The 25763-nt window shown below is 40.8% G+C and overlaps 1 protein-coding gene across 2 annotated transcripts in view; it reads left to right on the top strand.

The window, feature by feature from the left end:
- LOC149198119 (uncharacterized) overlaps positions 1-25763 on the top strand; it is a 364260-nt gene that overhangs the window by 85257 nt on the left and 253240 nt on the right. For both annotated transcript variants that reach the window (XM_089406104.1, XM_089406105.1), the window contains exons 5-6: positions 19954-20100; positions 20332-20523. In XM_089406104.1, coding sequence (XP_089262230.1) covers positions 19954-20100; positions 20332-20523 — 339 coding nt within the window. The remainder of the gene's footprint in view (positions 1-19953; positions 20101-20331; positions 20524-25763) is intronic.

Genomic DNA, 25763 nt, shown 5'->3' with positions numbered 1-25763 from the left:
AGTTTTCCTTGTTCTCTTATTAAAGAATCACAAAAGGCATCAAAAGAGGGGGACTTGTAGGTTTGTCCTTGAAAAATAAAGACTTATCTAGTAGAATGGAAGGTGGAAACAAACACAGAGTAGGCTGGTCCTAACTTAGTAAGAATGGAATATATAAGGCTGCCATCTTCTTTCTTAACCTTGACATCTTCCAAGAGAAGTCTAAGGGTCTTGAACTTGGACAAAAAATGTTCAATGGAAGAAAAATTATTGGGGTCCAATGTAAGCAATTCATTAGGGGTATCAAGTTCCGTGATATGGAATCTAAGTTCTGGAGAAATAGACATCCCTATCAACCCACGTGCTTGATCTTTCTTATTTTCCCATTCCACTGCCTTGCCTTCATCTTTAGGCTTAGACTCTTGGCCTGAAGCTATTCTATAAAGACCTTTACTTGTAAGTAAATCCTCCATGTAGGACACCCATTGAAGTAGTTGGTGTTGTCAAGAATAACTTGGCATGGAATTTTCATTTTAACAGAAACTGAAGCTGTAGATGCTGAAACTAAGTGTTCCAATGGAAAGATCTCGAAAAATTAGGCCGATTAAAAAAGAATGGCTCTGAAAATGGCGTCCGAATGAAGAAGTTATGGCTTTTTGAAGAAAAGTTGTTGAAGATGCCGACGAAGTATGTAAATGTGCGGAAGTGAATGATAATGTTATATTTAAAAAAAAATCCCCCTTTCCAAACTTAATTTAATTAGCTCACTTTCTTAAAAAAAATTATGTGACCCACTTTTATAAATAAGTGAAAGTCACTTCTACAATGGTACTTTATGAGCTACCCACTAAATTGTAACTTAAATAAAAGATAGAGAGACTTTAGAATTATAAGTGACTCACTTTTTATAATGGGTGAAAACACTTTTACATAAAGTAACTTTAAAACATAAGTTACATGTACTTTTTGAAAAAGTAACTCAACAAAAAGAAATACTTTAACCCAAGACCTCTATTCTCATAAAGTAAATTTGGACCAAGTGAGCTAGTTTAAAAAGTTAGTAATTTTTGGAAAAGAGGAAGGTTTCTTTTTTTTAGTCACTGAAGCTTTGGACTGCATGCTTACTTGAAAAATCCATTTTTGGCTACAAAACAAAAAAGCACACAACCCAACACGGACATACAAAAAAAACCAAACCTTATGGCTTAAAGTTAGCTTTTGCCAGAAATTAAATATTTTACTCAATGTTTCTGATTTTCCGAGATCACACTAAGGCGTGACGGAAAAGAGCATACCCATGAGAAAAATCCTTCCTGTTTCTGATTTGCCCAAATTGCACAGAGTTGCGGGGCAAAGAGCATATGCAGAATGAAAAGTATAAATCCGGTAATAAAAAACAGAGAGCTAAATAAACTGAAATAAACACAAAGATGAATAACTAAAACTGCAAATAAAGACAGTATACCTCTAGATCATAAAAATGCCGTAGCTAGGGCTACCAGAAACCTTTTCGCGTGAAACGAAAGGGGTTCCTCACTGGAACAAATGCTCCTAACACAATAGAGTAGTCCTCTCGGCCCGAAGGCAGTAAGAAAAAGTAGATATAGGAAATGACAGTCAGATGCAGTTGTACCGGCTTCGGATTTGGATCACCAACGGATGCGGCCCTCAAATAGCTCTGATACCATTTAGGAATTTACAGGGGAAGTTGCTTAAATAGAACACCAAAGGACACCGCTCACAAACAAATCACAAATCAATACACCAGTATTCTTGACGTGGTTAAAACCCTCAAAGAGGGAAACATTCCACGGCCTGAGCCAACACAACCACTTCAGGTAATTTATTAATAAAAGAAAGAAAAATTTACATAAGCTTCTCTCATGAACGGTCATCTTACAAATGACCCTCCATGCTATTTAAATAGAGATCATGGACCAATCGAGTGTTAAGCCACAGATCAAGTGTCTGTAATACCGAGGAGAGAATGAACCGTTAGATCACTTCATGTCTAAAACATATCGTGACCGTCGGATTGTAAGTTACAAAAATACATAGTAAAGAAACACACTTTACTTAACTCTACACTAGACCAAGTTATACTTAACTATTTCCTATGTGTCGGAATATCCTAATGAAATTTTCTTGAAATATACAATATTCCCTTGGTGGAGGACCTTTAAAAATTGACTCTTTTAAGACCCACAAATTTTTCCATTTGGAAAATTTATTTTCCTATGACAATTTCATTTGACTGTAATTAATTAATTTTATGACTTGAGATTTAATTTTATTTTGCCAGAAAAATTAATTAATTTACACATGATGGGATTTAATTATTTTTCCAACCCTCTAACATATAAGATTTTTCATTTACAAAACTCAAAGAGGGAATACACAGTTGGCTTAGACCCTCAAGACACATAACCCATCTGCGATACAATATGATCTAGTAAACCAAGTGATCTGTAATAGAATAATTAAGCCAACTAGTTTAAATTATTCCTGTTACCGCTCCAACTAGCAAGGGACCTAAAGGGGATCTGTAAAGGGCAAATGCCAGGCCAAGGGCAACAAATGGAAACTTAGCCCACTGTCCCCGCAGCTAAAGATCCCTTCTATTTACAGACTTTCACTGATGGGAGGAGACTCTATATATTATGGAGTCACTGATGAAGGATAAGTCAATGAAAGGATATGGAGTGACCCAAATAATCCCTTTCTCGGAAGAGTTAGAAAGATAGAACTTGCTTGCTTTCTAAGCAAGGTACACTATCTTCTAGGGAAAGGAAGGGATGATTTAAGGGTTGGGTTTATGGGATATGACTTGCGAAGGAATTTCCCATTCCCTAAAATCCTTATTGAAATTGGTATCCCAGATGGTTCTTGAAGAATTGTCTTTTCAAAGGAACGAGACCACATGGGACCAAGTGGAGCCGGTCTAGGATAGGGGGGAATGAGTATGGCAATCAATGATGTTCTTACCCTAGACAAGGTGGGGAAAGGATCAAAGAAAGAATATTCACTTGAAGGTGTTGATTTGATCCTATGAGGTACTAGCCTTGGGGATGCTAAAGCAGGGTTTGATCCCGGAGCTAGGGCTTGACTTTTCTCCCAACTCCACCGTCGGAATGTCTTCAAAATTGGAGGAGACCTTGGGGAGACCCTAGGAGATTGAACATTTTGGAGGGCTAGCTTGTCGGGAAATTGATGCCCTAAGTGCCCCAACTTGGCTAGACCTGGAAGAGGATGAAAGAATGTGATTTTTGGTGACCACCTTTGGTAGATCAGTGCCTTAGTCTTTGGGAGAATGGAGTCTATGATGAATATGAGTAGGATTTCTTAATTCCTAGTCAAGGAGGCTTCAAGATCACTTCGCTAGCCTTCTAGGTCAAATAGAAGCAATCTTGCAGCTTGTATACTTCGATGTGCAAAAGAAATGGCTTATTGATGTCAATTTTTTTGATAGAATTACCCCTAGGAAATTTCGTTCATATTGCATGGCCTATACATTGAGAGATACTATAATAGAGACAAAATTCCACAATTTTAAGCAATAAATGCATGCAGCAATTGGCCCTAGAACAACTAAATCCCAGTCCAATGTATATGACAAAGTAAGCAAGAATAACATTAAAAACATGTACTTACATGTAACAAAGTATATCCAACCATCCACAATTGACAAAAGAGAAGCTCCAAGATAAGATAGACCAATATCCACACATCAAAATTCATCCATAAAGCTCCAATTCATCCTCTAGAAAAAGTGCGAAATTCTCAAGAGAGAGAAGAGATCCAATCCAAAGTGATGATGAGAAAATGAACTCATCTCACTTGTATTTATACACACTTAGGAGTTCGAATTAGCGTCCTTGGTCTACATAAGCCCCAAAAACTAAGTTGCACAATACGGGGAATGAGTACAAGTTTCTGAAACGGGCACGAGTACAAAACGTGACCCCCCAAGTTTTGGAAACGGGGAAACGCGATATATATATATATATATATATATATATTAGGACATTTAAGAAATGTTATGTGCAATCATAAAGTATACATGATACATTATAATTTATTACATTTAAAGTTTAAACATTATGATTAAAGTTACGTCAGATTTACTCATGAATGATCACATAATGAAAATAGCAATATTGGAATATCCAAAACAACCTTTATTATATATCCAAATCTCAAAATCAGCCATTATTATATATATGAGGTTGCAAGTACAATAAAGACTATGAGGTTGCAAGTACTATAAGGACAAAAGACTAATCTTCATCATCATAATCCTCATAAAAAATAGAAGCAAAAGCATGCTCAACAATGGATTGTGGTGTTGAAGAAGATGATGGGCGAATTCCACTTCCAGGCTGGACCTCAATATTCAGGGCAGCAAGAGAGAGATCCAAATCACGACTTTCTGGATCCACATCCCATTCTTTAGAAGGACCAATGATATATTCTGAACCCCTACAAGATGCAAAGCGAAGGTTGGAGTGCACATATACAAGATCCTCTGCCTTCTGTGAGCCTAACCTATTGTGCTTCACAGAATGAATAAAACCATAGGTGCTCCAATTCCTTTCTGCTGATGAAGAGCCGACCACGTGTGAATGAACACGAATGGCAAGGTTTTGCAAATGTACACCATTTGCTCCATGACAAATCCACCACCTAATTGGATTCATGGTGCTTCTCTCCTCCAAAGCTGATATATTTGAATAATCATCTAATCCTGCAGCAAAACTGGCAAATTCTTCCTTTACCTCCCTGTGTAGATGAGATAGAAATATTCTCATAAGGGCTTTTTTCACCCCATTAGCCACCTCTCTATCCTTATGGGGTGCTTTCTTCTTCCCATTGCTTTGAGCAATAAGCTCCTCATCATAAAATTTGGGGTTCAAGGCATGTGCTAAAATGTGCAATGGAGTGTTGAAATTGTTCCACCTATCAACAATGATTTTCTTGACTAAATCAGCAAAATGATCATCAACAAACAAAAGCTGTGGAGACTCTTGTGAAATGATTTCCATAGTTTTCTCAACCATGGAATCCATGCCATCATATACCTCTCCTAAGAAAGGTTGGTCAGTGTCAGCATTTCGAAGAAGTTCAAATGCAGGGGTTGTGAACTTTAGCAAGAAATCTATCTTGCTCCACCAGTCCTCATCAAGGCACAATCTACGCACCATATATCCCCACTCTGAATCTGCTTGTCTCCACTCAACCCAAAGTTGACTCACCACCATAGAAACTAATGCTTGCGTAACCTCAACAAGGCGGCACAACATCAGGAAGATTGAGGCATATTTTGTCTCAACAACTTTTAACAACACAAATTTGGAGTACTCTCGAAATATTGCCTGAGATTGGTCGTGGTTGGTGATGAATTTAACAATCTCCCTTGCTTCCCCTGTGATTCCTTTTATCCATGGAACTTTGTTGTTGATATCCTCTAAGATCAAATTCATATTATGGACAATCCACGGTGTCCAAAAGATGTGGTCATACCTACCCTCAAGAATTAAACCTGCAACTTTGCAAACTGGTGCATTATTTGTGATAACTTGCACCACCCTGTTAGGCCCTATTTGTTCAATAGATTTTATAATAACATCAACAATGAACTGTGCATATTTTACCTCTCCTGAGCAGTCTTCCTTCTTTAAAAACATTGCTCCTTTGGGGGAAGTGGCAATGATATTTATCAATGTTCTGTGCCTTGTATCTGTCCATCCATTTGAGACTATGGTATCCCCAGAGCTACTCTAGGAAGAATGAATTGGTGATATGATATCTTCCATTTTTGAGAAGCTGATTCTGACTTTCTCATAGTTGAGCCCCTTGTACTCTTGAGGAGCTTTGTTAATTGCCCTTGTCATATCTTGCCAGTAAGGAGAGTGAACAACATTGAATGGGATACCACATGCATAGATGCACCTAGTCACTCTGGAATCAGTTTCTTCTCTCGCTTGCACATTTGACAATTTAGCAATTCTGCTATCCTGAACTTAAGCAGATGCCCCTCTGGTATTTTTGGATGGTGGTTGTTCATGTTGTTGAGTGGCACTGGCTCTCCTCTTCCTTGCTTCAACTACAATCCTTGGCTCAATGTTAGGTGGAGCTTGAGGAGTAGCTTGACTAAGCTCATCATGACTTCTTTTAATTCCATCCGCCTCATCTTGCTCTCTTTGATATGCCATCATTGCCAATGGTTCTGTTGTTTTTGTGCAACCTGCAATCCCCTGTCCTCCTCCATGCAAAAGATGTGCCTTCACTCTTGGGTAGGAGCCCTTGTACGAATTACTGCAAAGATTACATCGCCATTCCCATGAGCCACCACCTCCACATTTTTGAAGCTTTTGAACATGCCTCCAAAGAGGATAATATTCAGCCCTTGGGTTGGACCTGGGGCTTGAACTTGCACCTTGGTTGGAAGCCTTTGCTGCAAAAAAAAAAAGAAAAAATTTGTAAAGAAAAAACGTTTTTTATATATTTGGAAGCATAGAAGAAATAGTAGGAAAAAACTAAGAAAATGAATGCTTCTTACACGAATTAATTTTTTGTAGCTGAAGCTACCCCAAAATGCTAGAAAATACAAGAGAAATATGGCTGTACCTGAGCGAAAAACTAAGAACACTGTAGCCGGAAACTCTGCACCCCAAATTTGCAGTTGAAATCTCTTTTTCTTGCTGCTGAAATCTCCTTTGCTCACTGTTGAAAACGCCCTAGCTGAAACCATTTCTCTCTTCCTCTTTTCTCCTTGCTAAAATCATCCGTTTCCAAGTGAAACGACTTTGCTCAATTCATGTGATGAGGGAATGAGGTGCAAGTCTTTTTATAACTTAGAGAGGCATCTAGAAGCATCCACAAGATATTTTATTCGCCCAATCAAATATTAATAGCAAAAAAACAAAAAAAAAGTCGTAAAAAATAATACTTTAAGTGGAAACGCCGTCGTACGGCCTGGAAACTTGTTTCCGGCCGTACTGGCCACGTTTCCCCAACGTGAAATGTGCTAGTATGGCCGGAAACTTGTTTCCGGGCCATACCAAATGCGTTTCCGCGTTATAGTTTCGCTTCTGGCCTGAAACGCCCTTTGGGGCAGCGTTTCCTGCAACATAGCCTAAAAATAAAATAATGTTCTAATAATTCAACTTTTGGTGACAAACCCACAAAACTAGCTCATAAATGAAAGTGTAAGCCTCTCAAGAGGTCAAATAATAATTTATGCATGTCGTAGGGCCCTCTAAGAGGCCTAATGAGGTCCATGGGTGCCACAATGAAGAAAAGGGCCCTAAAAAATAGTGGACAAGGGGTTGGCCTCTGGTAATAACCTGTGGTGCTCGAAATGACTTGTGGGGGCACACAAGTGTCCTCATGGGTCTCCAAACAAATTGAAGATGCCTGTAGATTGCCTGCAAGGGCTAGGATGATGGTGTAGGTGATGCCACATCGTCGTGCAAGTCTTGGATCATCTACCAAGTGTATGGTGCAAATCTAGGGCCAACTGGGCATTATGGATCACGTGCATCTTTCTCGTCCAATAAGTGAACCATGAGCAATCTCTGAATGGCTGTGGGGATCCATGGAGTGTTGTGGAGGCCCATGGCTCTCAACGCACACCCTACATGTGCCAATGTAGTTCTCTGGAGGATTAGGACCCCATATAGGGAGATCAAACCCAAGATGGAGATCATCTGCTATCCTGCATAAGATCCAATGTGTCCCCTAGTCTTCCAGTACAACAAGTCATTAGAGAAACCAAGTAAATGAGCTTACCAATCATGGATCACAGGTGGGGACTTCATAATGGCCTGCCCTTCCATAATGGGCTTCGAGATGTGCCAATGTCTGCTAAACTCCAAATAGGATTAAACAATGATCCTATTAGGTGGTTTCTACTTCTAAAGGGGATAATATAGTTAAGGTACATCCTTCAAAAGGTGGTGGCATGTGATAGATGGGTGAATGAAGTGGGAATGAGAAGGGGCAACCCTGGGTCACATGCTGGGGTACAAGGGTAGCTAATAAGAGGGAAGCCCACACTTAGGTTTATAATGTATAGGAGGGAGAAATCGTGGTACATGAGGTGCCCCGACCTTGATTTTTCCACCCTTCTTTATATGCCTTTTGCCTTTTTATGATTTTCTTTGATTAATTGCTTGGGGCTCAAGGGGTAAGAGCATGATGTATAAGATATAACAGTGAATACCCCCTTTTAAAGTGGGGTTGTTCATGGCCCACTGGGGGTTGGGACAATCATGGGTTCCTATATGATGAAGGAGGCTCATAGAACCTGTAGGAACTAGGGTGATGGCCATGATGATGGGGTAGAGCTCATGTATTGGCTTTTGCCCACATGCTAAATGTATTTGTCTCGACCATCTTTTGCATTTTGTGGTACTTTTCCTGTTGAATGTGGCCATATATGCTTTATCTTTCTTTTTAGTTGCATCAATCTTCGAGCTTCATTCCAGGCCATGCCGCAACGTGTGGGCAAGGGGAGGGGGCATGCTAACCCTATGTGGACCCAGTGGAGGAATGTGGACCCAGGTGGGAGAATTGATGAATGGGGTAAAATAATTGTTGAAGGAAATGTAACTAGGCTAGGTCTTCATAAATGTAATTTTGATATTTGTACTTATTCAAGAAAAGATAAATTATTTTTGTATTATTTGTCAATGAGTTTCTTGCTCATTGAAAATAGGTCGAGCACATTTTGAAGTGCTTCTAGAGAGTCAAGTCAAAATGTAATTATGATAAGACCCTTTGAGGGCATGTTACATCATGTATGACATCATACAAGGTCAAGGGAACATCTCCAAGCATGGTCAAATCCTCTCCTAGCAATCAACGTGGTCTCCAAGCAGCGAAACGATGGGTAAAAAGTGAATTAAAGAGCAATCTGTCAAGTCGGCCTAAATGACAGTCATGTCGGCTAGAAGAGGAGGGACAAACCTCTACTTATAGAGGCTGTCCACTCATACAACACACCAATCTCACTCTGAAATCTGCAAGAAAGAGAGAGCTAAAAGGGACAAAGAGAAGGCAAGAAAGTTAGGGTCTACAAGGGCAGTGTAGCAAGGAGGAAGAACAATGAAGTTAAGGGGCTGTTTCTTAAGCATCTATAGTGACACGTGTGAAGAAGGAAAGGACAATCTGCGGCCAAATTAGTAGTGAAGTTAGAGGAGTATATTCTTTATGGTTTGGGCTAGTAACTAGGCCTACAAAGGCCTCCTACTCCAACGAGGAAGAAGGTCTCTCAAGCAAAGTAAGGAAGCAAAACATTGAAGTATGAAGGACTATTTTTAGGGTTAGAAACATTCACACGTGCGAGATATAACAAGGGTATGACAACAAGCTAATAGTCTTTAGTTTGAGTAAAGAGATCAAGTCTCCAAGGACTCACAAGCCTAGTGAAGGAGCCCATCTCCGTAAGGTGAAAAAGACTCTATTGGAAGACGATGTGCTGGAAGAAGTGTCGGAAGATGTGTTGGAAGTGACAGTGCAGAAAGAGGAAGGATTTGACTTATGCTTGGAGGGTATCCTAGTCAAGGGTCTAGGGTTTGGCAGTTGTTCAACTAAGAAGCTTCAATAAGAGAAATCTTACAAAGGGTTCCCTCTCAAGAGTGGAGAGGGTTTGTCCTTGGCAGAGAGCCAAACTTTGTGTTCTTGTTATTTTGTTTTGGTAGCAGTTTGATGAAGCACACACATATGCACTAATAATAAGAAGAAGAGGAATAAGCTAACAAGAAAAGTAAAAAGACTTCACAAATTGTTATGAAGTCACAAAGAATCATCACAACACTACTTTGCCCTAGATTCCCTAACAATAATGAATGGAAAGAGGGTAACATAAGCGGATAAGGGAGCGGGACCACACAACCAAAATCAGGGTTTTTCATGAAATACCATCCCTAGAGCCAAATGGCTAGTAAAAGAGATCCCATGGGACTAGAATCCAAGGTTAATACTTAAAAGGGGTCTAAGGGACAAGAGCACAGACCTAGCCCATTCTTTCCACCGAATCCCCCCATTAATCCATGCCTACAAGTGTCCATGATAAGCAAACTACAATACTTAATTTCCAAATGACAAGACATACCTTTAGGTTCGGGAGGCCCACCTTCAAACATACGATAATGACGGATGGGCAACGGACCACATGGCTGGCTTAGGTGGCGGAGAAATGGCACAATTAGCTAGCTGGTGGCTGCTGCCTGAGGACCATCTTAGAGGAAAAAATTCTCCTAGGGATATTACCCACAAAATGGTGGGTAATATCTGGCTCCAACTGGGACGTGATCTCTCAAAGAAGTGGGTGAAGCTACTCGAACAGGAGGTCACGAGAACTCCAACAATCTCTTGGTTACCGTAGACCTGTCATCTGCACATATAATAGATGGAAAAACATAGGGCAACATGCTTTCATGGCATCTCATGATCGCACATGCTATATGTTAGGCCATAAAATCAACATAAAATAAAATATGCAGATATGCACCTATCTACCATGAGAAATATCATATGGTGTTATTCCTAATGCATAAATCAACATGCAATGCATCCTACCCTAACATGCATATGACGAAGCTATTATTAAGTGTAATCATAAAGCCAGTGCAACCAACATATCATCAAGTGAATATAAATATGCCTGCCTATATGATTACTCAGGCAACAAGTCCCAGAGTGAATGCAAGCCCAAACACATGGAGGATGCTGCTGGTGGGAGGTGGGAAAATATGATGCCCACATATGGGTGATTATGTGAGGAGAGGTAAGAAAAGGATGTAATCTAGTCCATGAGATCTTCTCTTGCAAACAAAATATAGAGATGTCAACAACCAAGCTCATAAACTTTCGATGGATGGCGACCTACGGCATATCACTTCCATCATTGTCATGGATTATGGCCTTCATCGGGTTATGATTAGCAGGAAAGGAAGGCCGATGAGATGGAGAAACACAAGTAGGTTGCACCTGATGACTACACTGGAGAGGGGAGACTATGGAGTGATCAAAACCCCGAGGGTGTGTCCAAGGAGGAAAAGTACAATCGATGATGGGCTTTTCCTTGACACTATACTTGGGTCCACATGAACTTCTTGTAAATGAATCGTGTTACCCTCATTCAATTGAAGGGTAACATTCCCTACACCCTTTATGGGATAGGTGGCATCGTCTCCAAGAGTAATCTCCAAGCTTGTTTCCTTCTCTATCAGATTAGAGAGAGTTTCCTTGTATCCGATGAAGTGCCTTGAAACACCACTATCGATAAGCCAATTTCCCAAAGAGTCCGGAGGAGAGGAAGTGGAGAGGGCCGATATAAGATAATACTCCTTTTGCTTATCAGAAACAACATTTGATTCTTCATACTTGGAGTTTCTTACTTTCTTGGAGGGTCGACCATTTCCTTGATGTCCTGCATTCCTTTTTCCTTTGCCATTGAACCTGTCATTCCTTCGATCATTGTTGTTGAAGTTGCCCCTGGAATGATTGTGATCATCATCATGTGATGTGTCCCTTCTATTTGGACACTCCCTCGCATAGTGGCCAAACTTATTGCAAGCAAAGCATCTGCCTTTCCTTCCACCCTTAGATCCGGGCTTTCCATTGAAATGACCTTTAGACCCTGCATTATTTCTCCTTTTGGCATGAGCAGAGAAAGTAGTAGGGTTGCCTCTATTAGAAGGCATCTCTTGCTCCACCACCTTGGTTTCTTCTTGAATGCATCTCGACATCAATTCTTCAAACCCTGCAATTCAATCAGTATTGAGAATAGTGGTTCTAAATATATACCACTTAGGTGGGATCCCTCCAATAAATTATAATAGTGATAGTAAGTTCTTTGTCAGATATGATTTCTCCAATCGATAGATGATCATTCTTGATCTCAGTGATCCTTAAGAAGTAGGATTGAATATCCTCGTCCTTACCATTCTTAATATCCTTCAACTTATTTTTTGAGGAACAAAATTTGATTTGCATCACTAACCTTGAACATGCTTACCAATCTGTCATAGATATCCTCGGAGGTGTTCAAATCAGAGATATAGGCCACCAGTCGCTTGCCAATGGAATATCTGATAATCTTCTTCGCTTTGACTTCACCCTTGGTGTACTTGTTCTTTGTAGCAGCGGGTGCATTTGATGGAGGCTCAGGGATTTTACCCTTCACGTAATCAAACACTTCTTGCTCTTCGAATTTCAGATCCAGAGACATCTTCCATCCATGATAGTCAGACTTTTCACGAAGATCGTCTTCAGCCGGGAAGTTGGATGAGGAACCCATTGAGCCTTTGACCTTTCCAACTGTCTTCGGTGATTGCTCTTTCATTCTAGCTTGGGCTTTGTCTTCACCTCACCTCTGATACCATGTTAATTTTAGGTATGTTCTATGCTTAGAGCAATTTACTTCAATTTTTTATATTAGCTCAATGACAATATTCAGATTAGAAATCACATCAGCATGATAGTAAAGTGCAGATAGAACATAAACATAAACAGTAGAAAACATGCCAAGACAAGAGGACACAAGAAGTGGCACTAGCTAGGGACAAACCCCAATGTGGGGAAACCCTTGATCAATTCTTCTTATGTTCTTCAATAGTTCAGCAGAGAGAGGTACAGTGATGTGTGGTTTGACGGTAAGTCTACTTGGGCGAAGCCTGGGAGACCGTAGTTCAAATCTCATTGAGTACACTGGCCTGCTGTGGTGGATGCTCGAGAAGCAGATTCCCCACCCCCGCCTTGGCGGCACGAGAGTCTCGCTTTGCTAAAAGCCTAAAACCATATGATCTTAGTATATCAACTTGCAGGTAGTTGGATGCACTCTTGGTGTTATAGTGGCGGCTACGAGGATTGATCCTGCGTCTCCCATAGATTAGGACTGGCAGTTACCGATCCACCATGTGGTTAAAAAAAAAAAATAGTTCAGCAGAGAGAGAGAGATAGAGTACAATGATTTGAAATCAATACTTGACTTGCCAAAAAGGAGATCAAAGATCTTCTCCTTAACGATGACACAATGAGGTTGCAGATCTGATACCAAGGATAGAAGATATGCAGCAGATGATAGGCTTAGAACAGCTCAACCAATTACCCAAAATACTGAGGCTTTCCTTCAATGAGATTCTCCTTCCTTCGTTGCTTCACTGATCATGACAAGGCTGCTAATCTGGCACCTTTCATATGCAACAAGGACTGATGCATTTCATGGCAGACCTGGTCACTAGTTAGGGCACAAACTCAGTATGCTACAACACCCTAAACACACCCCACAGTCCTCCTATTGACTGCAGCTAGCCTTCATTCAGTTCCTCCTACTATATGCTACCTTATAGGGATGCTAACCTTCTAGAATCTAAACGCAACACTTAAAGAGGCCTCCAACTGCTGGCTATGGCCTGCGACCTAGCCCAACAATGGACTGTAGCTAAGGTCCCTTCAAATAGTGATCCAATCAGCACTTAAACAATAGTTTCTGGCTCCTCCTTTCAGTGGCTTCTTCTGCCCTTCAAATCAAGCTCGAAACCAATCTTATCATGCCCAAACAGCCTTGCATTATACCACGCTGTCACCTATAGCAATGTGACCCATCACGCTGATGAGATACTCCTTTTTGTTGCGGCTAGGTTCACTTTTCTTGTTGTGTCTAAGGGTCCCTTTAATGCTGTGATAAGGGCTCCTCTAACTGTGACTTTAGGCCTTCACATGATGCTGGTTAGGGCCTCTCCAACTTCGGCTAAGATCACCTCTTTTAGCATTGCGGCTAGGGTAGCATTAGTCCTTCCTTGACAACGGATTAGGGCACAACTGAACAACAGCTTGAACTCCTTGTTTGGATTGTGGCTAGGGCATCTTATTACAACGGCTAGACTTCCTCCTTGAGCTGCGAATATAACTCCCTCTTGACAGTGTATAGATCTCCTCTTACTTGCAAAAAGATCTCCTCATAAGACTGCGGCTAGGGCTCTTTAGTTCTGCGTCTAGGGCTCTCTTAGAAGACCCTTTCTTCACTGCGTCTAGGGCTTCTCCCTCTTGATCTCTCTAGCCACCAAACCCAAACGAGTGGAGAGAGATCTTAGGAGAAGTGTGTGTACAAAATGACTTGAAGACCTCTTCTATTTATAATAAAACGTTGAGGATAAGTTGGGGTAATTTGGTTACTGGCCGACCTTGACAAATTGTCAAATAACATAAATAAATTCATATCTCCATGAATACATGTTGGAATCGGATGATCTTTAGATCAATCCTACACCTCTTGGCGAGAGGAATCCAAGAAAAATATCAGCGACCATAAATAAGAAGACCCACATGAAGTTTGGCCCTAGTTGCCAATTTTAATAGATTTCCGTGAAGGAAATCGAAATTCAAAGGGAGCTTGTTCCTTAGAGGATTTCTAGCGCCAAAGAAATCCATATCCGAGTTTTGTTGGGGCAGTAGCGAAAGAGGGAGAAGAGAACCGGTTTGACATTCATTTGAGCAGAGATGGCCGTTAACGGAATGAGGGATCAGGACAGGTTGGATGGAGCATCCAACTTCATCATCTGGAAGGCCAGGATCCTGGCAGTTTTGGATAAAAATTACATCAAGGATTATGCCTTGAGGACAGTTGTTATTTCGGTTGATGTTGATCCTCTCAAGAAGTACGAGGAGGCTCAGGCAAAAGTGAAGTGCATGATCTTGGATGGGGTCAAGGATCATGTGATCCCACATATTGTTGAGAAGGATCCTTGACCACATTGTACGAGGGAACTTCCATTCAGCGGAAGATGTTGCTTGAGAGTCAGCTGAGACAATTTCAGATGCAGAAGGGAGAAGAAATTGATCCCTTCCTTCTCAGGTTGCAAAGGATCCGTGACCAGCTAACTTCCGTAGGGGCTACACCAGATCCTAAATTTATGGTCAGGACTGCCTTGAATGCAGTCACTCAAGACTGGGAAACCTTTGTCCAAAGCATCTTGGGCAGGGCTTCTTTTTTCAGTTGGGAGGAGATGTGGGCAACTCTTTGACAGGAAGAGATCAAACGGTTGACCAAGGCGGGAAGCAACAACAAAGGGGTTAGAATCAAGGAGGAGGAAGAGGAGGATGCGACTCTCGCATCAGGAGGACAACAAGGGCAACAAAAACGAAAGAAGAAGGACATATCCAAAGTCAGATGCTTCAGATATGGAGAAATGGGGGGTCATTTCGCCACGCAGTGTCCTCGGAAGAAGGGCAAAGAAGAGAAGTCTGACTCAAAGGTTGCTCCAGCGCAAGCTAACAAGGAGGATGATGATGATTGCACCATGAGTGCTCATGCAACTTTAGAGAAGAGGTGGAACGATATTGAGCTGTAGTCGGGAGGACTACATGAGGGGTAGGATCCTTGAGGTGCCCAAACTCTTGGATCACATACGACTACGAGAATCTTTAATGACAGTAGCAGAATAACGGGAGTCAGTTGGTGAAAGGGATGATGGAGCAAAAGTGGCAGAGCTAGAGTGCCAAAGTCTGAAGCAACGCAGTGGAGTGTTGCAGTAGTGCGGAAGGCACAGAGCAGATACAACAACAACAACGCAGTAGCATCAGAGGAGCAATACAAATTAGCAGCAGAGGTAGCTTCAGCGTCAAGGGGCATCCAGACTGACCAACATGTTAGCTTTTGGGTGAATTTTCAGTTGCTTACTTCTCAGCAACTGAGTTGTAGTGCAACAATTAGCAGTGGCAGTGCTATGGGCAGCATGATGCAACATATTGAGAGGGAGCTGCAGTGCAAATGCAACAGTGACAATGGCAGTGTCATGGGCAGCAGTACAGATTGCAGCAACGCAGTGGATGAAGGGCAGCAGGCCGAGCATCAACAGTGCAGTGGATGAAGGGCAGCAGGCCGAGCATCAACAACGCAGAGGACCGATGCCATGGATCAATGTGATACTTCTGCTGGGAAGTATTGCTAGAGCACATTTCTCGCTAAGAGGGAGTGTTGATTTTTGGGTAGCATCGGATGTGCTCTAGCTTCGAAATTTTGTGGAGGGGCTAGAACACATGAGATCTCCAAGACCCATAAATCGTTTGGAGAAATTCCACCCGGAGTGCATGTTATTCAAATAATTAATTATTTTTAATGGTGCCTAAGTTAAAGCTTAGGAATTAAAATAATTAAAGTGAATTAATGTAAATATGGGTGAGAAGCTTCTAAGGGACGAGGATTAAGTCTAATTTAATCTTAGCCGTTGATTAGAGATTAGATCATGACCGTTGATTTCTCAACAGGAAAAATATAAAGGAAGGCTTGGGGTCAGTTGGAGAACACACACAGAGAGAGCAACACTTGAGCTATTCGAAATTCTGGGGCGTGGTTTGCTGAGATTTTCGAAGTGATTTTCTAGTGCAGAGAGGGGCAGTTCGGCAGAGGGACTTCAATCCAAGGCCGAGAATACATAGCAGAGAGGCAACACAACACCAGGGAGAGACAACACAACTCTAGAAGGGGTGACGCAGAGGCTAGAGGAGTTGACGCAGTCACTTAGAGGCAGCGCTGGGGTTTTTGTGAGGTAGATCGGGCAACAGTTCAACAAATCGATTTCTGAGCTGGGAAGGCTCACTGGGAGGGTGACGTAGTTCCAGCGCAGAGCTGGGATCATCCATCGCTGCACAGCACTGGGGACAATGCAGTGACCCGTGGGGTTTGTTCATCCAGTTGCTGGTTTCGCCAAAATATCTGTCTCCGGATAGAGGTATTTCTGCCGGGTTTATTGTCTGTTGGGTGAGCCGGATTTGGCACCGTAGTTGTATTCATAAATCTGCTTAATAATAAAACCCTCATATTTGCTATACCGGTTTTCCTGCATTGGGTTTTTCCGGGGACATTTAGTCCAAAAATAAGTGTGTCCTTTGTGTGATTGTCTCAGTTATTTTTCAGTACTTGAGCTGTATATTGGTGTAGGTTGCAGTGTATTTGCATCACTATTTTTTGAATATTTATGAAAATAACTTGTGAAAATGAAGAACACAAGTAGGTAATGCAAATCAATTTACTGCAGTAGGATTTCTGGTTTGTTAAATTCAAAAATTTTCATAGGGAGGCCCATCTTCAAACATATGATTATGACAGATGGGTGAGGGACTACATGGCTGGCTCAGGTGATGGAGAAATGGCACAACGAGCTAGTTGGTGGCTGCAATAGGCTGTCGGTTGAGGACCTTCTTGGAGAATTTTTTTTCCTAGGGATATCGCCCACAAAATGGTGGGTAATAGACCCAATGGTCATGTGGACCCAAAGAAGGGAAATAGTGAAATATGATCTGTAATGTGTGGAGGGGAGTGGAAAATATGGAATGAGAAAATGTGTAATGTCCCCAAATTAATTAATTTTGTTAAGAAGAATTTTTGTTTTTGTAATTTTGGCAATTGGGGAATATTTTGGCCCACAACTTAGGAGAATGGAGAAATCAAAGGAAGGTTTGATTCTTGGGTAAGGAGAAGGCCCACTTTAGAGAAAAAAGGAAACAAGAATTGTGGAATTGGTGGAATGTGGGGGCCACCCCTCAAGGAATACGCACCCCTTGGAGGAAAAGTTGATCTTGTGAAGGGAGGTCGAAATATTTGGAGGAGGGACCCACAAGGAAAGGGAAGGCAACAATTATAAATAGAAGGGTGAGGGCAACAATTGTTATCTTTTGCTCATTTGATATTTGAACCGTTGTTTGCTCAAGCTGATAGTTGGGTCAATAGGGTGTTGTTTAGCACACGAGATTTCTGAGGGGAAATCTCAACTCCTTCAGTGGACTTTGAGTGCCACCCTAGGGGAGCTTTACTACATTCTTGGAGCTGTTCTGGAGGGATTTCACAGGGAGATTCAAGCTATTGAGGAGCACGTCGGGTGTAGTAAGGGACCACACACTCTTGTGGGGAGTGAGCTTCATGACAACGTGGGTTCCGGAAATTTAGAGGCATATTCTCTTGGCACTTAGCAGCGATTTTGCAGTGGCTTGAAGGGTTGGCTGAGTGGATTACATACAGGTCGAAATTCCTCTTCTTGGGCCAACGTAGAAGGGGTTTGGTTGGGCCTGCGCAATCATTAGAGGAGCATGTTGATTGTGGAGGTTTGAACCGGAGTTGGGGCTGCAGATTTACTAGGGGACACAAGGATAATTCTTGGAGGTATTCTCAGCTAATTTTGGAGAACTTTGCAGCTATTCTTCGGGCATAACGAATTACCCAACTGTAGAGGGTGCTCACATTGTTTGAGGTTAATTTTGGAAGGTTGGAATTAGACCCAACCCTTCCTGGGTTTGTTGAGGAGAGGTCAAGATTAATTTGCCTGAATTTTCTGAGCACTCTGTCAATAATTTGCTCCATTTTGTCGGTTTGCTGGTTTGAAGGATTGGGACCAATTTCTTTCTGGGTCCTGTGGGGAAAATTAAGAGGAAGCTACAACAACAATTTCAGGGCAAACCATGCATTCCAATAGGGGATTTGAACCATTTCAGGTAGCAGCAGTGGCCCAATTTCTGGGCAGCGCAGAGGTGGTTTGGGGGCCGAAATTTCTACTCCCGGGAGCGTCTTTCTCACTTTGGGTTTGCTTCAAACTTGCTTACGCAAGCCCAGGTGCACTTGTTCCTTATTATTGTAGTCCCATTTATACCGGAATTAATAAAATGGCTCAGCTTATTCACCCAGTTTCTTGGTGTTTTTTTATGGTGCATGCTTAATTGTGATAGCCTAGCTCATGTGTCTGTTATTAGCTGTAAATTTCAATTTCAAATATTACAAAATGGGACCATGCTATCAAAATTGGGGTTTCCCAAGTAGTGCTCTTCTTAAAGCTATAGGCCAATAGGGGAGATCCCACGTGACTAGGATATAAGATTAACCCCACATTTAAGGTGAGGGAACAAAACCACGGTCAAAGCCCTTCCTTCTTCCAAGTCACCCGATAATCCATGCGGAAGATGCCCAAATGAAAGCCAAGCATAAGCACCCGATTGCACTGTGAAAAACATATCATTTGGGTTGGATTGCCCACCTTCTAACATGTGCTCTTGACAAATGGGTGAGGAAACATACAACTGATGCAGGTGGAGGAGATAATGTGGCACTTCGCATCGACTACAAAGTGGCTGTCAGGCACTGCTGGCTGCCGGCTGGAAGAAGATGAATAGAAGAAAAACTCTCCTATGGGTACCCACTTTTGGTGGGTAACAAGCTTAGCTAGATAGCTTATACTAAATGATAGCGTATGTTAAATTTTGTCACTGTCATATGATATATGGAAGTTTGATTTAATCAGGAATGTCATATGTTGTATGAATTTTGATATCTGGAAATTTTTGAATATGAAATCATGAATGTCATATGATGCATGGATGAGCATCAAATCAGTTATAAAATGTTAAAAATTTGTATTTTTGTTTCCTAATATTTTATGGTGTTGTGCTCTGTGCTGTCCCCTGAGTTGTTGGAGGTCTCTTCAACCAGCCCCTAATACTGTCCTCTTGTCCCCAGATGAGTGGGAAACATAGGTATCTATATTTCTCATCTGCTAGTTAGTTAAAGCAGGGAGTAAATTCTTTGCCAGTTCTTATTGAGCTATCACACAGCTTATAAGACGGGAAGTATTAAATATGAACTAAAATTCTTTTGAGAGGACTAAGATTTCAAGTGGAATAAGAGTGCTCAACAAAATGAACAGAGTCCATGGGTTGTCCAGACTCCAAACAAGATTAATCAACAGTGCTTATGATCTGTACAAGTTATCATCTGGGTTTTGGGATTGGACCATTTCCTGTTCTGCTATGCTTAAAACTTTAAAATGCTCTTGAAGTTTGCTTGTGTTACGAATCAGATGTTCTTTCTGTCTAGGCATGATTTTGTGGCTGAATGAATGCATAAGAAGTTTTCTATTTCATATGTTGTCTTTTATAATATGATTTATGGGTGATACTGATTCCATTTTTCTTCTACTACAGCAAGTGGTTGGATTTCTGGGACGATATAGGGAGCCTTTTATTCCCTATGATGTTCTTGATCAATTTGTGGCTGAAGACATGCACATGCAACATGCTACTTCTCTTAATTCAAATCAAAATTTTGGGAATCGCCTCCAAGGTTTAAAGGTAATGGTTGATCAGCATTTCCAGTCAATTAAAATACTGTTCGAGCAATCTATTTGTTATGCATGCTTTCCGTCGTGTGCCTTTTCTTGCACCTAAAACAGTCCTTGTGGAATATTTTGGCATTGCACATAATTTTGTTTTTCTGTAGTGCCTGGTAAGACTTTTAGTAACTAGTTATATGACATTGTGAATTTGTTGTTTTGACATGCTATGTTTTATTATTTATGGCAGTGGAGAGATGGCACAGTGCAACTCTTCTTTCCTGATGGTGTAAACAAAAATCAGATAGGATCTGTTTTTTGTTTTCAGAATGAAAGCAAATCTTGGAGTATGTGCAGGCAGATGCCAGATGCCCATGGAACTAATGTGTTAGAAAAAAGTTTTTGTCCCATTTCATCTTCTGTTTACCAGCCTATACTTGAGGTACACAAAAGTTGTTTTTGTTTTTGTTTTTCCTCATTTCAAGCTTTTGCTGATTTTGGTTGTTTGATAAATGTTAATTATTCCTTGCATTTGGTTGTGGTGCTTCAATGCTATATTTGATCTGGAATTTCAACTTACTATAGAATCCATGAAATCAAGCAAAGAAATCTGTAAAGTTCGTTTTTAACTTCGGCTGTGCCTCCCTTTCAAGAAGGGATTATTTATAGGGGGTCACTTAGTGAAGGGTAAAGGCTGCATGGTGTCTACTAACATGTTTCCTTTTGAGGGAACACCATTTCAATTTTCATCTGTTTTATGTAATGTCCCTGATTTGGTGAGTGTGGAAGTTGCTAAGGAGTTTGTCCAATTTTGATGATATTAATGAAAAGGGAGCAATATTATTTTATTAGAAAAAGGAAGACAAATATTATTTTCACTGCATTATTTTATTAGAAAATGGCGGCAAATTCTATTTTATTAGAAAAAGGCGGCAAAAGCCACTTAGTGGAAAGTGGCCCCCACTAATAAAATAATATTAAAAAGGGGAATCTAGAAGCTTGGAAGAAGGCTCAATGAAAAATTATAAAAGGGTGGACTCATTTGCTAAGCATTCTATTGGATCATCTCTCATTGTTATTGAGAAACTCAAGCGAGTTTCAGATCGAGGGTTTCTAGGGAAATCTTCACCCTAGTTTTGGTGGTTTCCTTACCACCCTAGCTAGTATTTCTCCTCCTTCGGTGGACAATATTCCCACCCTACTTGGATTATATTTCCAGTGTTTATTTTCTGAAGATCTAACAGAGCTTCTCTGCAGAAAAACATCAGTATTATGGAATAATTTTCCATTGCAGGGAAGTGAAATTCTCATTACTAAAGAGGCCGATTTCTCCAAGATTATATTACTCTTCAAAGAGGGCTGAGTTTAACTTTTCAAGGGGTTGAGTTACTCATCTTTGTTGGACGTACCACTGCCCACAAATCTGTGTGGTTTGGGTCAAGTTTCCTGTTCTGTTGGAGATGCGTGTGGAAGGGATTGAGTTTCCTATTGTTGGTCGAGCCCATACTCTCTGCTTGAAAACTGATTTCAAGGAGCCAAGTTCAGTAAGTCTTGTCGGACAAGCTCATTCTCAATGTTGGCCGAGTTGTTGATCTTGTGACTGAGTTTTCTCCCCAAATGTGCTGAGAGTATGTCTGCTGTAATGGTCTCACGAGTTGCTGATTTACTTGCTGAAGTGACTACTGTACATATATAGTCAGTTATAATCGCTGAATATTAAATGAGGGGGTTATATGGTTGCTGGTTTAGTGGCTGAAATAGACATTCCTTGCATGGGACTGATATCACTGTGAAAGGAGGGTTGATTTGCTGAGTTTTGGAGGGTTGAGTTACCTGTTTTATGGGGCTGATCTGACTGTTGTTCATAAGGGAATATTTCCTGAGTGGAAGGTGTCATATTTGGGGCAGAATGTGTGCTGTATCACTGTTGAAGGAAACATTATAACGCTGATGTCTTTCTGGGTATTCTATCAGTCACCTACAACTATGTGTTCATCACAGACTTGCTGGTACTTATCATTTTATTTCCTTAATCTTGCTGGTGTATGCTCTTTCCTTGGTATGTAGCTCTTTTAGAATTTAATATAAAGTATATGCTGTTGGGTTGATGCATTTTCATGGAGTATATGTGATTCTGTGTTTGTCTTTAATAAAATAATTTATAAAAAGTGCACCTACAATCAAGCACACATAAACTGTTTGATGAAACCTCTCGCTAAAAATCTCATTAAGCACTCAGTCAATTGTTGGGAAATTTAAGGTACTTCCAGGGGGCAAATATTACAGTAGTATCAGAGCATAATCTTGGCTAGCTATGGGGAAGCCAACAAGATATTGGAAGAGTTGAGCATGCATGCACAATAATTGGTGGAATTATAGACATTCAATGACTCAAGGAAGAAGAATTACGCAAGGAAACATGGACAAGATCCTCAGCAATAATGTGAAGCTTATAGGAATGTTGACCCTGTTACCCACCAAAAGTGGGTGACCCCATAGGGGAATTTTTCTCCTTGACATCTCTTCAGCCGATAACCAGCAACCCTTGACAGCCACCAGTGTAGCCGATGTATTGTGGCATTTGATATCCGCTTCTTGAGTCAGTCATATGCTCCCTTGCTCATTTGTCGAGAGCATATGTTTGAAGGTGGGCATTCCAATCTTAAAGATATATTTTAAATTGTGCAATTGGGTGCTTATGCTTATTTTTCCCTTGGGCATATTGGGCATGGATTATTGGGTGACTTGGAAGAAGAAAGGGTTTTGACTGTAGTTTTGTTCCCTCACCTTAAATGGGGGGGGTTTAATCCTCAATCCTAGTCCTGTGGGATCTTCCCTATTGGCCTATGACTTCAAGAAGAACACTACTTGAGAAACCCCGATTTTGGTAGTGCGGTCTTGTGTTTCCATTTCACATTTTTCACTTCCTCTGCCCATTACAAGCTGTATTTCATCACCTTCCCTCTCTGGGTCCATAAGGCATTGGTACACCACCTCCCCTTGTCTACATGTTTGGGTCGGGCTTAGAAATATTGCCTTGGAGGTCGATGCAACCAAAAGAACATTAAAAGCATATCATGGCCACAAGCAAGAAACAAAACAAAAGAATATTATAAATTACAAAAGATGGTCGAGACATTAAATAACACGTGGGCAAAAACCGAACATGAGCTCCACCTTTATCATTATGGCCATCATCCTAGTTCCTAGGGCCTCATGAGTGCCCCCACGTCATTAAGGAACCCATGCAGGTCCCAACCCTTGGTGGGCAATGAATTGCCCCACTTTAAGGGGGTAATAACTGCTTATATCATACACAACATGCTCTCATCTCCTAGAGCCTCAAGCAGTAATGCAAAGAAAAGTCAAGAAAAGGCAAAAGGCAAAAGGCAAATGAAGAATGGTGGAAAAAACAAAGGCCCTAGAAACCAGGGTGATGGCCATAATGATAAGGGGTAGAGTCATGTTCGACTTTTGCTTGTACACAACTCGCTCTCATCTCCTAGAGCCCTAAGCAATAATGTAAATAGAAGTCAAGAAAAGGCAAAAGACAAATGAAGAATGGTGAAAAAAACAAAGGTCAAGGTAACTCATGTATCCACGATTGCTCCCTCCTACATCTATACACCCAAATATGTGGATGTCCCTCATCATTACTAACCTTGAATCCACTTTTGCAGACTTGCCAGCAGACAAATTGAGAGAAAATGTCAAAAAAGGGGTCAAAAAGTCACTTTCTGCCACTGTTTTGAAACAGGTGCTGCACATATTGGAGTAGTCTTGGGAAAATCAAATTTTCTCCCTGCTAGAGTGTCCAAATCACTTGCTTGATGAGTCAAATGACAACTAGAGATCTAGAGCTTTCCAATGAGCTATCAAGCTCAGAATTTGGAGCACAGGAAGGCCTCCAAAATCCTCCTGCAAGCCAGGCATTGCACATATCCCTGTGAGAGCTTTTATGCAGCTTTTTTCAGCAGATTTCGACCTAATGATGTATTTTGTTATTTTGATGTCTTAATGATGTAATTATGGGTAAATAGGCTTTGGTAGAATAATTTTGACTTAGATTCATGCTCTTAAAGTTGATTTGAGGTCAAATGTATCAGTTTTTCTAAATGGAGGGTTTGTTTGAACCTCCCTAGTCTTTAGGGTTTTGGTTGAGCTTTTCATGTAACTGATGCTACATTGAGGGATTCGACCCCTGAGAGTGGGGAAATGGTTTCTTGGTCTATATGAATGTATTTTTTAGTCAAACACAGGGTTGGACATCAGAGGTGGGAACACTTGTAGCTTGTATTTCAACTCTTTATTCAAGAAATCAAAGGAGCAGTTGCAACTATTATCTAGGAATTCCTGTGTAGTGAGTTTGTGATGATGTATTTTCTCTGTTATAGTTTTTTATGAATGATATACATCTCTCCTTTCCATATCTTATTTCTTCAGTGATTTTCCTTAAAGGTTATAAGCAAAATTCTTTGCATAAAGCTCTGTTTTGATGGGAATATCATTTTGTGTAATTTTCCTTCTTTCTTAATGAATTCATGGTGCACATGCTCATTAAGACCTTTTTCTTCTTTCAAACACTACACTACACCAACAAACCCTAAAGCCATCACAAAAGCATTGCTACCTTGCTCCTTTATATCTTTGCTGTTGTAACCCTTTGATACTTTGACCTAGCTACTTGGTTTTCATCCCTTATCCAGCATCAAAACCTAAAAACTCAAAACCTTACTTGAGCCTAGCATATCTAGCCTAAAATCTTTTCTCATTCCAGTATTCATTGGCTGCGAATTCATAGAGAGACCCCTCTCTGGTTTAGCAGGGCTAGTTGCTGAACCAAGTGGTCTGAGGTTACCTCCTTCGATCTCCCTTCTTAGCTTTGGGACATTGTGGAGGATAACATTCCGTGCCCTCGTTTGGAACAGTCTCATAGGCTTATTTTTCATCAGGAGACCCATGAGACCACTACTTGTGCCCCAGAGGCCAACCCCTTGTCTATCATTCATGGAGCCCTCACTCACATTTTGGCACTTTGAGGACTCAATGAGGCCCTCCAACGACCCTTCTACACCACCATTTTATCATTTCAGCTCACTTTGGATGGCTTATTCTTCACTTTATGAACTACTTGGTGGGCTTATCACTAAGGATATGTTATTTTTCACAAAAAAATGATGTTAGGGGAATCTCAGGCTAATTTGAACTATTAGAGGATCATATTTATAGATGAGATTCTCATTTGTTAGAGCATCATCACCACTTCTTGGATCTACTCTCCTGTAAGAATTTCACACTTTTTCTTGGATGACTATTGGAGACCTCTATTGATGCATTTCGATATCTTTGGAGGCTGAAATTTTTGTTCTTTCTTGGAGCCATTTCTCATTCTATGGATGGATATAGCTCTTGTCATCTTGTAAGTGTTATTTTAGATGTTCCACCAAGACTCCGGTGCAGGGAGATACACAGGGGGGACGTGTGGGAGTACCCTCAAATTTTAGGGAAATTTCGGGGGTGTGGGGGGATGTCGGGGTATATAATTTATATATATATAAACTCCAAGTTCATATTCAATAATGAAAGCATAAATAGACTAATAGTAATACATTGATCCACACATAAAATTTAAATTCATAATTGAATTAAATAATGACATACATTGATCCATCCTCATCATTC

Source organism: Pinus tabuliformis, chromosome 2_2 (assembly GCF_031772625.1).
Source record: "Pinus tabuliformis cultivar Carrire ecotype Pingquan chromosome 2_2, CPIR1, whole genome shotgun sequence".
Taxonomy (NCBI): domain Eukaryota; kingdom Viridiplantae; phylum Streptophyta; class Pinopsida; order Pinales; family Pinaceae; genus Pinus; species Pinus tabuliformis.
This window is presented reverse-complemented; position numbering and strand designations above follow the sequence as displayed.